The sequence below is a fragment of the Piliocolobus tephrosceles genome, chromosome 13, assembly GCF_002776525.5.
Source record: "Piliocolobus tephrosceles isolate RC106 chromosome 13, ASM277652v3, whole genome shotgun sequence".
NCBI lineage: Eukaryota > Metazoa > Chordata > Mammalia > Primates > Cercopithecidae > Piliocolobus > Piliocolobus tephrosceles.
Genome location: NC_045446.1, coordinates 93,294,695 through 93,311,051, shown reverse-complemented (window position 1 = coordinate 93,311,051; position 16,357 = coordinate 93,294,695). Strand labels below are relative to the sequence as shown.

General features: G+C 34.4%; 1 protein-coding gene across 2 annotated transcripts in view; it reads right to left on the bottom strand.

Annotated features, from left to right (window-relative positions):
• Window positions 1-16,357, bottom strand: part of DYNC2H1 (dynein cytoplasmic 2 heavy chain 1) — a 352,433-nt gene that overhangs the window by 26,374 nt on the left and 309,702 nt on the right. For both annotated transcript variants that reach the window (XM_023208014.3, XM_023208015.3), the window contains one exon: window positions 15,555-15,644. In XM_023208014.3, the coding sequence (XP_023063782.2) occupies window positions 15,555-15,644 (90 nt within the window). The remainder of the gene's footprint in view (window positions 1-15,554; window positions 15,645-16,357) is intronic.

Sequence of the window (16,357 nt, the reverse complement as noted above, 5' to 3'; positions counted from 1 at the left end):
TTGCAACATGGATAAAAGTTTGGTAGGAGTATATACTGGTACACCGTGATAAAACAAGGTAATAAAATGTGTTAAAGCTTTAAAATATACGAGCCCTGGCCGGGCACCCGTGGCTTATGCCTGTAATCCCAGCACTCTGGGAAGCGAAGGTTAGTAGATCGTGAGGTCAACAGATCGAGACCATCCTGGCCAACATGGCAAAACCCCGTCTCTACTAAAAATACAAAAATTAGCCGGGCGTGGTGTCATGCGCCTGTAGTCCCAGCTACTTGGGAGACTGAGGCAGGAGAGTCGCTTGAACCCGGGAGGCCGCGGTTGCAGTGAGCCGAGATCGTGCCACTGCACTCCAGCCTGGTGACAGAGCAAGACCCCGTCTGGGGAAAAAAAAAAAAAAAAAATACAAGCCCTTTTACTCAGTAATTCCTTTCTTAGAATGGAATGCAAATTAAGGGAATAATTAAGGCATTATTATACATGGCTTGCTCATGTAAAATTATAACAAATTAGAAGCATAAATAGAAATTAGCTGATTAAATTATGGCATATCACTACAAAATTACACAGCCGATAAAAACTGGTATTGAAAACATATTAAATATCATTGGAAAATGTTTAGGACCTAATGTATTTATCAGAATGCAAAAATGTATACACAGTATGAACTTAATTATATAAAAACATTATTTAAATACATAGAACATATAAGGGAAAAACTTAAAAATATTCCAGTGGGTTTAGCCTATAGCCTATTAATGACTATCTTCATTCACATAGAATTGCAATTCTATAGTGTAAAAGGGAATGCATTTATAAACTGATGCCATTTCACTTTGTTTTAACGCACTGTGTTCCTTGGCAAAAGTGTTTTAATGCAAGTAAGTAATTTAAGCAATCATTCTTCTCAGTGTGCCATGTCCATATTTTAATGTATTGTGTTTTAATTTTTATTCAATTAAATTAATTTCCAGCTTTATTTCTGGTATCTTCTTTGACCCATGGGTTATTTACAAGTATGTGTTTTATTTCCAAATATTTTCGGATTTTTCATAAATCTTTGTTATTGATTTCTAACTTAATTCCATTGTGGTGAGAAAGCATACTTTGTGTGGTTTGAATTCTGTCAGATTTATTTAGACTAGCTTTATGGCACAGAATGAGATCTACCACCATAAACATCCTGTGCGCACTTAAAAAGAATGCGCGTCTGCTTTTGTTAGATAATGTTCTATAAATATTAATTTAGCTAATAGTGTCACTCAGGTCTCTTACATCTTTACTGATCTGCTATCTATCCTTTCAGTTATTGAGAGGCGTATGTTGAAATCTCCAACTTTACTTCTGGATTTATCTATTTCTCTTTGCAGTTCTCAGTTTTTTCCTTCATTTATTTTGAAAGTCTGTTATTAGGTGTGTAAAAGTTTGGTTTTGTTATGTCCGTTTGATGACTTGATTCTTTATCATTATAAAATCATCTTTGTTATCTCTGGCTAGAAACTTTGCTGGGACACCTATTTTGCTCAATATTTAATATAGCTACACCAGCTTTCTTTTGGCTAGTGTTAGCATAATACATCTTTTTGTATCATTTTCCTGTTAAGTTACTTGTGTATTTATATTTAAAGTGCAATGCCATGATGCCTTATAGCCATCATAGTTGGGTCTTGTTTTATCCAATCTGACAAATTTTGCCTTTTAATTGGTGACTTAAAAATATCAATTTGTAAAAATGCTACCTAATTATGTATTAGGGAGAAGCATTTAGAAGAAAAATTAGCTTATAAATTGCCATATTTTGTAGGAAAACATTTCAGTGTTTTAGGCAGAGCAAAATGGAATTCAATTAGTAAAATTATGGCTCTAATATGCTTTCGGTAAGATCATTATTTTTTAATTAAACAATATTCTAATGAAGAACAATGACAATGAATAATTTCTAAACGTAATAATTACCACATGTGTAGAGAAGATCTGCTTAATATAAAGTTCAGTGTGTGACTTGGTATGAATAACACTCTTGGCTTATTGATGACATGGCTGAGTGTAAGACAATTCTTAACCTCATTCTTCAAACAATGGATCAATTTGAAAACTAGATGGCATTGCTGAGCTTCCATGAATAGTTAAATACAATTAATACATGTGTTAAAATAATTCGAGGAAGATATTTTGAAGATCTAAAGGCAATACAAATATAAATTCTAACTGTTGCCTTTCCTTTCTGCATACAGTCTAGTGTTCATAAAGTTGCCCAGAGTTATCCCGTCTCACTCACAGAAGTCAGTGTCCTTTTCATAGCAGACAAGGCCTGCATTGTCTGCTCCTGCCTGACTTCTAAACCCATTGCCTCTTACTACCTAACTTCTGACTTCTCTGGACACCTTTTTCTGTCTTGTTTCCTTCAGACACATTTGCCGCCCCTTCTCAAAAAACTCTTTTTGCCTCAGGCCATGGCACTTGCTGTTCCCTCTGCCTGAAACTCTCTTCTACCAGACATTTACCTGCATAGGCTATTCCCTTACCTCCTTTAGGTCTCTCTTCACATGCCACCATATCAGAAATGTCTTTCTTATTTCTACCAGTTTTAACACAACAAATTTTTATATATTTTACCTTTATATCTACAGCTCTACATGTTACGAGTGGGAATTAAGAAACAAAGGGAAAAAAAAAGAATCTTTGATCAATTTAAATCAATAGCTGTAGTTTTACACCTGGAATTTGGTTAACATTTTCCTAAAGTAATGACTTCATTGTGTCGTTTTTCTGAGAGTTTTTCAAAGTAAAACTTCTAAAAAACTTAAATTTTCATGTCCCCATGTTCATGTTTTTAAGTAATCTCAACCAAACAACTTTGTAAGAAACAGGTAAGTATTGGTTTTGAGAAGGGCTTTAACATGATAAATTTATAAATTCTGATGTTTCTGGCATTTCTTATCTCCAGATTTAAAGATATTGCTGAAAGCTGACTATAAGAAATCTCTCTCTGCCCTTCTCTCTCCTACCGTGGACTGAGTTCCCTTGCAGGCTGGATACCACTTCTTAACTATTTGCATTTCCCCTCCTAAGGCACAGAAATAGTTTGACTTGGGACTTTGTTTTTATGGTATTTTAACCTTTACTTATTCTAAATTTCCCTGAAGATTCTACCCATTTTGTAGAATATAAATGTCAGAATTAGCAGATCTGGAGCCACAGAGAAATGGGATAATATTTTCCTGTGGAAGAGGTATCATTTTAGAAACAGCTTTAAGTCAAATAGGAAATCTCTCCACATGCTAATTTATATGCAGAACATGATGTTGTTAAACAGTATTGTGGAAGAACATACACACACATGATCACCCCCATTCATTCTAGTAAAAAGCACTGTAGATAATGTAAGCTCCTCCCCAACCTCCCCAGATTTGCTTATTATTATCTTTAAACTTAATATCCTATTTTTTCTACAGAAAGTTATTATTTTCTTCTCCCTTTAACCTGTGGCATAGTAAGCATAGAACCTGCAACCAATAAGGTGGAAAAAATTTCTGAAGAGTTTTCAAATTCTATAAGTGATCTGCCACTTGTTAATCATCCTTTATAATTATGTCTTAGGTATCTTAAAAGACTAAGCCTTTTTCTTTCAATATTTATCAAAGAGTTGCAAATAATATAAAAAAAAAAAACCCTAGTATTTTGGGTCCCACCTTGTTGGTTATTATTTGGATGTCAACAATATCTGGTAAAAATATTGAACAAAACATTAAAAAAAAAAAAAACTCAAATCTTGAATTAACAAAACAGAGAAGGAACACAAAAACTTTACCCAAATTAATGAGATACCCACAAGAAACAAAACATTAGTCGTAAACCCAAGTGCTTATAAAATTTAAAGCATGTTACACATTTCCATTGCCTTAAAAAACTTAGTTATAATAGACCTTTCAAAAAGAACAAAGTTTAGCCATGCTGTCTAGTGATGGATGCAGATTCTGGGACAAAGTAACGTCTATGAATTGGATGAATGTGGTTAATGGCATGATGGATACTTGGAAGGCTTGCTTCTTCAAGTCTGTAAATTGAAGTCAATGACTCTAACTTTTAAAATCGTAACCACTTTTTGACTGGGTTATGTTAATGGTTCCCCACACTGTATAGCTTACTGAAAAGTCTAAAGCTGCACAAAGGATCTGAGGAAGATTTTAGGCTCCACAGCTCTATCTCCACTGGATTGATTTTGCTACCTTGTTTAACTTTATTAAGTTAATAGATCTACCTTACTATAAATCTTTTTTTACTGTAAAAAGGAAATCTTACTCTTCTCCATCCTTAATATAGCCACCTATTAGAGTACTAGAGGTTCCATCCATAGATTTGGTGTTTTTTAAATTAAAGTTATAAACCTGGGTTTCTAGGCTCAATATTTGATATAAAAAAGTACCATTTTTCAGTAGAACTTTGTGATATATTTTTATCACTTTGTGGAGAAAATCTCGGGTAATAAAATTTCATTCTTTGTTTTTTATTTACCATTTCCCCGACTTTTCAAAATAGAGAAATGAGTTGAGTTACATGGGCTAAAAACCCTGATGGTGTTCATGCAGAACCTGAACCACTGTGAGAAACAAGATTATTAAAATTACTTTTTGGCACAGTATTTAATTTTTAGTGTAGTAAAGCAGGAATTTATAATGTCCACCTACTTATAGGTCTCCTCTTAATTATTAATAATAGTTTTTTTGTAAGTATAACTTATTTTGTGAATAGTTCAAGCTCCTATTTAAGGCCAATCTTTCCACATGTGCATTGGGCCCTATATTTCCTCTTATCTTTTCAAGAACTTTACTCTTAAAATTACTTCCTTTTTATTGTACTATCAATTTTAAAATTTATAGTGAACACAGATATGGTCAAACATCCCCTATATTAAAAAACCAAACCAAACCAAAAAAATGCCTTTGGCTGTTCTCCCTAACAGTATCACTCTATTCATCTGTGTTACTTCATAACACAACTCCCTGAAAAAACTCTCTATATTTGCTGTCTCAACTTCACCCTTTATTCTTTTTTAAACTCATATGACCAGGCTTTCATTCTTTAGAACTGCTTCACCAAACAACTCCTCAAGATCACCAATGTCCCCCATGTTGCCAAACATGATTTTTCCCTATCTCATTTATAGCATTTGACACTGTTTTTAAAAGGTCAGAATGATCAACTCTTTATTCTCTTGGCTTCTTGATCACCACAGCCTCCCAGGCTTTCTTCTATATACCTAACTACTAATTCTTGGTTTCAATGATTGACAACTTTTCCTTTTCTAAGCATCTCAATATTGAAGTGCGCCAGTGCCAAATACTTGGCCATTCCTTTGGTTTTAAACACTATGTTAAGATGCTGATAACTGCTCCTTTTCTATTTCCAATTCCAACAGCTCCCTCATCAATTACTTCTCTGACATTTCCACCAAGATGTCTAAAAGGCATCTCAACTTATGTTCAAATTAGAACTTTAAATTTGCAAGACCACTCCCCTCCTCCCTAAACAACAACAACAAAACTCTGCTCTATTACCTTATTATCAGTATCCTTCAAGTCACTAAACCACTTAACCAACTGCTTAGGTCAAAACTTTGAAATCACGTTTGATATCTCTCTCCCATGCCCCACAGCCAATCCACAAGTTTAATATCAAAATATTACCACTGCTTTAAGAAGTCTCCACCTCCACAGCCACCACCCTAGTCCATCATGACCTCACTTGGATTACTGCAATAACCTCTTTTTTTTGTTGAAGCAAGTCAGTTGTTTACTCACATTAATATTCAAATCTCTACATAAGCAAAAAGAGATTAAAAAGAATATATAAAGATAATCCCAGAATAAAATCATACTTTAAGATGGGCATAGAAAGGAGCCCCAAATGTCCACAGATATAGCAAATATAGGTGTATACAAAGATAGTTTCATATACTAAATGCTGAAACATCTGCAGAATGAAAAATACAAAGTCTTTCAAATATTTATGTGACTGTCCATAATCCTGAAGACAATTTCCTCAAGCATTTCATTTTTATGAAATCATTAAATTCCAACAAGATATCTGAAAGCAGAAAGTGAATTTTATTGGCATTATTTATTTGAATGTAAAAAATGTATTTATTCATTTGGTATTTTAGAAGAGATGCAACTACTTATGTGCTTTTTGAAAGCAATAACCTTTTAACTGGTCAGCCTGCTCCTATTTTCCTCCCTATAGCTTATTCATATACCAGCAGAATAACCTTTTAATTTTTGGCTCTCAATCTTCTACTGACCTCCCATGTACTCAAACTAAATTTAAATTTCATACCAAGCCTACATGGACTCATACATCATGGTCCTTGGCAATGCCCTAGTCACAAACAAAGCACATTCCTGTCTCAGAGATTCTGTACTTACCGATCCCTCTGCCTGGATTTGTTTTTCCCTCAGATACATTTTAAGATTTGCTCTCTTACTTCATTCAAGTCTCTGTTTAAATATCACCTCCAAAGAGAGGCCTTCCCTGACCATTCATACTAAAGTGTTATCTTCCCCAACCCACTTGTCTCTAGCCCCCTTAATCTACACCATTTTTCTTTATAGCATCCTTATATTTATTAGAAATAAAGTTTAATTCAGTTTCAATATTGACCAGGATCTGTTATTTGAGTTTTACCTTCTGGTAGACTTAACAAACAGATGCTTACTTTAACACTGTTCTGACATTCCAGAAATATATAATATTAATATTTGTTTAAGGACAGATGTTACCACCCTATTTCATAAGTGTAACAATGTTAGACTGTCAACAAGGCATGACGTTTAGATTTATTTAAAAATGTTCACTATATGCTACTTGAATGAACCCCTTATGTGCTCTATAGGTTGAAATTATCTTAGTCTGAATCATTACTATGTATTTAGTATAGCAAGAGAATAATTTAAAGAATAGGTGTAATAAAAATTGTTAATTTTGTGTTAAAGATTTCAGAACTTATGGTTCAAGAAATAGATTGGTAAATTAATACAAATATTAGACTAAAATAGCAAGATAAATATAAAAAAGTTGGAAACATTTTAGTCAAGAGATATTAATAAAAATTTAACTAATTCAAAAATATATGTATTAGACAGTCCTGAAATCCAGATCTTTGTGGAATTATTCAATATACTGACATTTTCAAAATTAAATAACATGTAACAAAATTTAATCGTAAGTTACTTAGTTCTATTTAACCATGAGTCTTTTAAGAGGAAGAGTTATGTGGAAATATTTCCCATTTTGTGAGGACCAAATAATAATGGAATATCAACTTTGCTATCTCAAAATTTCTCAAGGAGAAAAAGTCAAATATTTAAAAAATATCCATATAAATCATCTTCAATCCAGATATAAAAACAAAAGATGAGAAAAAAATAGAAACTAGGTACACATATTTATTTTCTCACTTATCAAATTTCAGAGCTGTAGACATCAAAAATAATATATATTTAGGAACAATTTCTTGTTGAGGTTTTGATTCTATGGAGGTTAAAAAAAATTTGACAAAATCACTGACAGATTATGAATAATTTTCAGGAGATGCAGTAAAAGGAGTTCTGAGGTTTGCTAAGCTATGAATCTTATGTTCAAGATTCTTTCTAGAATATATATTGCTAAAAAATATTTTCTTAAATAATTTTTATTGTATACAAAAGTTAGTATTATTGATAGTGTTAAGCCAAATACTTTACTTCAATATTATGTACAACAGACACATAGATAAATAATATACAGCCCAAAGTCCTTTTAAAGTGTGATAACATATAAATCAACAATAAAACCAATCACTACTTTCCTTGCTTGTGAAGAGATTTCCAGTTGCAAATAGCTAACAACAAAGTAAAGCTGACAGATAATATATTATGGAATGGAAAATCAGCAAGTAAAGCATAATGCAATTATTGACAATGGAATAAATGTGGTGACGGCTATGATTGATTTAGGAATCAAAAGCACCCAATGTTTTGTTCACAACCTTCCATTGTATCATCAGAAATAATAAAACATTTTCATAGGCGGGATTTATTGACAACAGCAGAAAAACTGTTAACCATTTCTATTCTTCTTCTTTACCAAAAACAAAAGTATATGGCATACAAGACATTTAGCAACTCTCTTGTTATATATTAATAACGTATGTTCAAATAAGATTAAGAGAAGCCTTTAAATAGCAAAAAAAAAAAAAAGGCTCATAAATCAAGGGAAGTGTTGGAACAATACTTTGCGAGTAAGGGTACCACCATAGGATATATTACTAACAATCATTGGTTATTTGCAGGAAAAACTGTTTGCTAGACCTTGCTGATTCTTCAAGAAACCAAATTTGTCATAAGAGTTTAAGTATTCTCTGCATGTTTTCTGCTGTAAAGATCCTCTTATTATGCTACTCCAGGAAGCTGCTAAACTTGGTATGCATGTGATGAAAGGTGCAATGCAGACAGAAATTCAGGAAAGATTTTGTTGTATCTTGAAAAGCCAATTATGTTGCTATATTGCCAAATTTCTAGAACCAAGATTTATCTTCTGCAAGCAGTACAAACAGCATGTTTTGTAAGATTGCTTCTATAAAACTGCATATCATTGTAGACCATAGAGTACTGTTTAGTATTCCAAATGTGCAAGATAGTTAGCCATACGAAGGATTTATCAGCCGTTACTGCTGAGAAATTACTGTCCCTGTGCCAAATTTGACTCTTAACATTTTGTAATACTATTGCTATAGTAAAAGCTTTATTTTTCTGAATACAATTTCAGATGTATACCCTAAGTTCATTCTGTGATGGTGATAATCCAATTTAAAGCTTGGCTGTATATTAATCTTTAATTTCAAGATTTTGACCAAATTATTTTGATATAATTCTAATATTAACATATTCATTTGTTTGCTATCTATCTTCTTCACTAAAATGTAGTAATTCCTGTTGACAGGAATTTCATGTTTCCTCACTATGGTGTATTTCTAGCACTTAAGAACAGTGGCTGGCATAAAACAGAAGCTCAGTAAATATTCACTGAATGATTAAACTAATAAATATATATTCATATATATGAATAAAAAACATCCACAGGTTTCTCTTAGGGGTATAATATACAAAAATAGGGATGCTGGAGGTTTTAAAGCCACATATAGACGTTTTCAACTTTGTTTATTTATATAAGTCTTCTATGAATAATTTTACTGAGTACTTACTGTGTGTGAAATACCATACTAAGGACTAGGAGAGTTACTAAGATGAGTTAGGAAAATAACACACTCTTCCAGGAATGCAGAATATGGTAGCAGAACCTTCCCAAAATACAGTAAGAAACCTCAAAAAATGAGTGAAAATCTAACAATGTAATTATAATAAATTGCTTTTTACATTTGAGATCTTAAGAGAAATAAAACACCTCAAATGTTAGATTGTGGCAGTAAAGTATAAAGTTAAACCATAATATTTATGGGTAGATTTAGATAGAAGCCAAAAATCTCAAAATATGTAATGAAATACTACAGAATATATCCCAGGAAGCTAAATCATGATGATTGGAAAAAAGAGATTTATGCCAATTTGCTTGAGAATAAATAACCTTATGATTGGAGTCATTTATTTATTCAACAAATATTTACTGAAAAGCCTATTTGTACCAGTTACTGTCTACATGCTTGGATAGGGCAGTAAACAGACAAAACTCTCTGCCCTTATGAAGCTTCCTTTTTAGTGGAAGAATACATAGAAACTCTTGAAAATGAATGGGTTATAGTATACAGAGTATTAGATGAAGATATAGGCCATAGAGAAAAACAAAGAAGGAAAAGAGAGTAAGAAGTATTGGGGATGGGGTGGAGGTTACAATTTGAAACACGATGGTCAGGGAAGGCTTCGCTGAAAAGGTGACATCTGAGCGAAGACCTGAAGGAGATAAGGATGCTTCCTTGTGCCTATGGGTGGGCGGGGGGAGAGCATTCCAAGGAGAGGAAGCAGCAAGGGTAAAGGCCATGAGAGGGAGCGTGCTGGGTTTGTTCACTGAAAAGCAAGACCAGTATGGCTAGAACAAAGTAAATAAAGTAGAAAACCAGGAAAGGAAAGCAGAGAGATAATGGGGCTTGACCTTAAAGAAACTTGTAGGTTGTTATAAGGATTTTGATACTCGAGATGAGATGACTAGTCATGGGCATATTTCCAAGACAGGAGTGATGTAATCTGAGCTGTGCTTTCACATAGGAACATTTGAGATTGTGTGGTTGAGAACCAATAAGAATGGGAACAAGGGTGGAAGCAGAACTCTAGTTAGATAGTAGCTGCATTCACAATGACTTCAATCAAGGTAGTGGTAGTACAGATGGCAAAAGGTACCTCTGAATGTATTTTGAATGCAGAGAAAATATGACTTTCTGGTAGACTGGATGTGAAGTGTGAGAGGAGAGAAGTCAACAATGATCCCAAAAGTTTTAGACTGAACTACCCCCTGGGGAACAGGGGATAGCACTAAGTGGTTCTAGATTGTAGTACTTCTGCTATTTGCTCAAATACTTCCTTTAATTATTTGTTTTGTTGCTTATTTAGTTGTCTATTTTCCTGATAAGCTTTAAGGATAGTCTATATGTCATGTTAAGTGGTATTTACTAATAACAATAATTAATGCTATTTATCTATTGCTTAGATCACCCCAAAACTTCAAGGTGCCTAATAGTTGATATAAACAACAAAATTCTGTCATAAGAAGGAAGGGTGGCAGGATTTGGTAGTAGAGCAATGTACCAGCCACTGGCTTGACCTTGCCAAAAAAAATTTGAGTGGAATTCAAGAAGTCACTGTGGATCTTAAAACTAAAGACATGAAACTGAAGCAGAAGTCTGAAATGAACTGTAAGTATTAATGGCAAACCTTAATGCTAATTTAACACACAGCACTCCAGGTTTGCTTTTCAAAGGAAGCATAATGGGGGAGATATTTAGGAGTCCACTAAACATTTCCGGAATATTGGGTCTATTAAGCATAACCAAGTATAACTAGGTCATGGTGATAAAGATCTCTCTCTATATCCTGGCTTGGATATAGAAATCAACACATGAACAGGGCTGGAATAAAAATTACAGTTGCACAGTCAAGGGATCCAACTAAGAGTAGTTCAGAAAACTAGGACAAAGGAACCAAAACAAAGGCTGACAATGTAAGATTCACAAACAGGGTAGAGAACATGCTAGAATTTAGAATGATCATCACAGAAGAATCAAAATATCCTGCTATAAGGGATACGCTACAAGTCAAAGGGAAAACACGGAATGGAAATCAAGAACACAAGAAAATCTTTGAAGGATGTCATTTCTGAAGAAAAGGCAGAAAAATTTGAAGCCAGGGAAATAATTCTAATTTTCCCAAAAGAGAATAATCTGTCTAGTCCATTCATTTGTTAAATCCTTTGTTCATTCATTCATTTAGCAGACAGTATATAGGTATTGGAAATACAGTGGAATTTTTTTTTTTTAAAGATCTTTGCTCTAAAGGATCTTATAGAAACCAGAGAGTGAACGCCAGGCTGCCTGCAAGACTCTGTGGCTCAGGTTCCTTGGATACCTAGGGGATCTATAGCTCTCTCTAAATTAAGCATATTCAGAGGAGAGTCTTAAACCTTTTGCCACAAAGTAGACTAGCACTCTCTCCATACTGCAGCTAAAATAATCCCTTTAAAACATAATCTGACTTTCCTCCTTAAAATCCTGCAATGGTTACCTTTTGTCCTTAAGATAAAATATAATTCCTTAATACATTATCATGATTTGGCCCCTCTTGCTCTCCAGCCTGAACACCCCTCCCTGCAATCTATGCTCTGCTTTTAGTTTCTTGAAACCACAATGCTTACTTTTTATTAATTTTTTTTTTACAAAATTTCAATAACTTTGGTATAACACAATACTTACTCTTGATATCAGACTCTGGTCTGCCTTCTGTCTGATAAATTCTTTCCTCTCATCCTCATTTGGTTTATTCCTACTAAATTCTCAGCTTAGGCATCACTTCTCTGACCCCTTCTAGGTTAAGTAGTGCTATTTGCTTCCATAATACTGTACTTCCTTTATCACTCTTTTCTTACTGTTGTTTATTCAGTTTTATCTTTCTGATAAGTTGTAAGGGTAATTCCTGGAGAACAAGATGTATGTCTATTTTGTTTACCACTCCATATTCAGCAACCTCACACAGTGTTTGGCGCCAGGAAAGTATTAATCACATTTGTGGAATTATCTTTTTCAAGAGGCGAGTTCTCATTGTTGCCCAGGCTGGACTTGAACTCTTTGGTTCAAGTGATCCTCCTGCCTCAGCCTCCTGAGTCACTGGAACTACAGGCATGTGCCACTGTGCCCAGCTTACATTTATAGAACTTTTATTGATAAAATGATGAATGAATATAAGATCTGTGAGGCAGTTATTGTATCTACTTACTAATCATTATATCCCCAGTACTTCACACAGGGCCTAGAATAAAGTAGCTGCTTATTATATTTTTGACTGAATGAATGAATGAATCACTGCCGCCTTTGACCCAAGTCAGTCTTACCTTATTTGCATAAAACTCCTGTAATAAACTGGCACGATATATGACACCCTCAATAGTTTGTTCTCTTTTCCCATAAACTATGCCTCAAAATGCAAGACCCTAAAATCTTAAACTATAGCTGGATCTGGGCTCACCCTGCTGTATACCTGTTTGGATTGAGTCTGATCATTATGCTTTCTTAAGAAACCAAAAGGTGCCATTTTCACAGTTCCTTGTGCTTCTAATTTTAATTAGTGCTTCTAATTTTCCCTGCCCACCCAGTTTCGCATCCTTTGTTTTCCAACTAGGTAGTTACATTGTTATCCAAGTATCACAAGCTGCTCTGCATATGAACCTGTGAATCAGAAGGCACAGATGAAAACAAGGGATCTATCAAGCCCTTGAATAGATGAAAAGCAAATCCCAAATATTAAAGGTTACCTCAGGAAGATGGATATCTATCTATATTTAAAATTTAAAAAATATTAAGCCAGGAAAATAAAACAACATAAAAAGTATTCCCAAGTGGTTGTGGAAGAAATAGCATATATTCCCTGGTTGGAAGGATGAAAGGTAAGCTATGGTCAGTCCTGAACATTATCTTGAGGGTTAGGAGGAAATTTTATCACTACAATTAATGCTAAATGCCTCATAAAGCTTTTAAGAAAATTACACAGTAGAAGAGTGTTCAGTTTTGATGATCAGTTTTTCATTAGTTTTGATGACCAGTTATTAATATATGAATAACCATGCAAGAAATTGCAATAATTCCTGTAAAATTGTTTTAAAGAATATCATAGTACCACCAATATATTTATCATTATAAACACACAGCATAATTATTAAGTGTACTTACATAGTGTAATATAGGCTACCATTCATGGCAAGTTAGAAGTCCCTGTCCTTTTAAAAATAATTTAAAGGAAACAGTACTGAAAAGTACATGAAGTGGTAAATTATCATAGCCATGCAATTATACAACAAACTTCAGAGCATTTCTATACTTTTCTAAGATCACTAGTAGACTTTCTCCCTTTCTTCCTTCCTTCCAGCATTTAGTGATAGATTATGTCCAGGCATATGCACAGCAGATAGATGGAAAGATGACTAAATCAGAGTCCCTGACAGATTCTTCTCTGCCTGCTAATTTTAACCTCATTTCCAGATCTAGTACTTTTTCTTCCTTCAACAATCCTACAAACTGGAGAACTGGTTATAATAGAAGCCAAACTATTGCTCAGATCAGTCCTGGTACCTTCAAACGAGTCCCAATTGTAGGCTGGCAAACAGCATAAGAAGAGAGAAAAAGATGAAAAGACAGAAGAACAAGGGAAGACCCCCTGGAGGAGGTCTCTAAAGAGTAAAGAACAGACAGAATCAATACACAGGTCTAGGGATGAGCCTTCAATTTCATAAGGTCAACTTTTATGTTAGAACAAAGATGATGAAGATGGCTTCAGACAAATTTGTAGATGAGAGAGAAGGGCAGGAATTTTCAAGTGGTCATATCTCACAGCTTGAATTCTCTCTGTGAAGTAAAACATAAGGTGTTTTGCTAAGGAAAAGGGGAGTCAGTGACAGAATGGAGTCTTCAAGAAAGAGTGAAGGTTTGAAACATCACTGTGGAATACAGGAGCAGTGCTCAGGGCCCATCCACTGTATCTGAACTGCACCTGAAGTGTACACTGTATCTGAAGTGTTGGTAGCAGAGCTCAGCAGCCTGCATATGGACAGATACTAATCCAAGTTAAATGGTTTTTGGAAAGGATGAAGCATAAAGAAAAGTGAATTAGGGTACTGAAGGTGCTAGAAAGAGAATACAGTTATATGCCACAAATTGCAGGATGAATCGGCCAGAATGAGGAGAGAGAATACTGAGCAGGAAGAGACTGGAAAGTCTAGAGAATACAAACTTGAGAATGAAATGTGGCTGCTGTCAAAGAATAACATGTATGCTTAGGGGTTCAAAGGTGGAGCAGAGATGAGTGATAACAAGGTTAAAGATGTGAACAGGTTTGTGGATTATGATTATTATTTTTTTAAAAGCATGGATGAAGAGTGCTGCATTGAGAAGGACACAGGTCAAGTTATTCATGTGATGGTAGAAGTTAATGTGGTTAAAACGAAAGGCTCTTTTGTGAAGCTGGTGCAACAAGCAGAGGAAGACAGTGGAAAATCCACAAAGGTACCTTGTTTGCATCAACTAACCTGTATCATTTACTATCCCTTAAAAAATACACTCTTTCTCTGTCTATACTATTCTTCTGTTTCCCTGAAGTTACCTGACTGGTTTATTCTGAAAAAAATTTATCAATCTGAAAAAAACTTTTTTAAAGCAGCTCCCCATAGAGAGCTCCCTAAGGCAAACTAGTCACAGTGATGATTCAGTTTCAGTTACCGTCTATGAGATCCATCTCTACTAAAATTGTAAGTTGTTCTCTAAACTCACAAAAATGATGAAAAGCCACAGTAAAGCAGAAAACACGTTTTTTGTAAACAAAACAAAACAAAACAAAAAAGGCTGGGTGCGGTGGCTCAAGCCTGTCATCCCAGCACTTTGGGAGGCCGAGACGGGCGGATCACGAGGTCAGAAGATAGAGACCATCCTGGCGAACACGGTGAAACCCCGTCTCTACTAAAAAAAAATACAAAAAACTAGCCGGGCGAGGTGGCGGGCGCCTGTAGTCACAGCTACTCGGGAAGCTGAGGCAGGAGAATGGCGTAAACCCGGGAGGCGGAGCTTGCAGTGAGCTGAGATCCAGCCACTGCACTCCAGCCTGGGCGACAGAGCGAGACTCCGTCTCAAAAAAAAAAAAAAAAAAAAAAAAAAAAATAGTGCTATACAAAAATAACAAATGGCAGAATAATGAATATATGGTGTTTTATGTGCAAAATCATAATGTAATTCTCACTAGTGATTACCACAATGGTTATCTCTATAATACAATAGTCACACAGTCGGACAACCCACTTAGTAAATAATTTAGGCTTACCTGTATTGCAAGGGCACGGGCAACAAGACCTCTCAGGTATTGTAAGGGATCTTCTGGGCCTTCCCACTTGCTCTGCCATGCGAGAGGACACTGCAGTTTAAAAAGGGTCAAAATTGAGTTTGTGTATATGATACTACATATAAAAGACTAACAGTAGTGTGATGGAGAAAAATTTTGGCATAATTCACATATACATATGAAATTCACTAAGATATGTCTGTTTTTCTACGATCTCATTAAATTGAATAGTAGAGACAACATGAATTAATGTTTCTCTAAAAGGAAGAAAAGTACAAGTTCCTGAAAGAATAAATAGATGAACTTAAACTGGCATATAAAAAATAGTCAACTATGTTTTCTTAAACGATATTTACTGCATAATGAAACACAAATTTGACAAATTCACTTTATAAGTGGTGAGGATTATAAAACAATCAGCTTTGGTCCCTAGAGTATTTTTTAAAACTATAAATAGAGCAGTATAATGGAAACTTTATTCCCAAACCACATTGAGACATATGAAACAAACAGAAAAAAAATAAAAAGGAGTACATTAAATTAAAAACATATAAAATAAAACCCGTCTAAGAATAGCTGCCTTACAAAAGTTATCTTTCTAATATTTTACCTTCCAATACAGGCATTCTCTGTTAATGCAGACTCTTCACTGCACAAGTATTCTTGTAAGTTCATGTTGATCATAATAAACCTTTTTGGTGAAGATTTTCTGGATTTTCTAAATATTTTATAAATATCACACAAACTTCTCAACATATTATTTTTCTGAAGTGTGGTAATAAGGA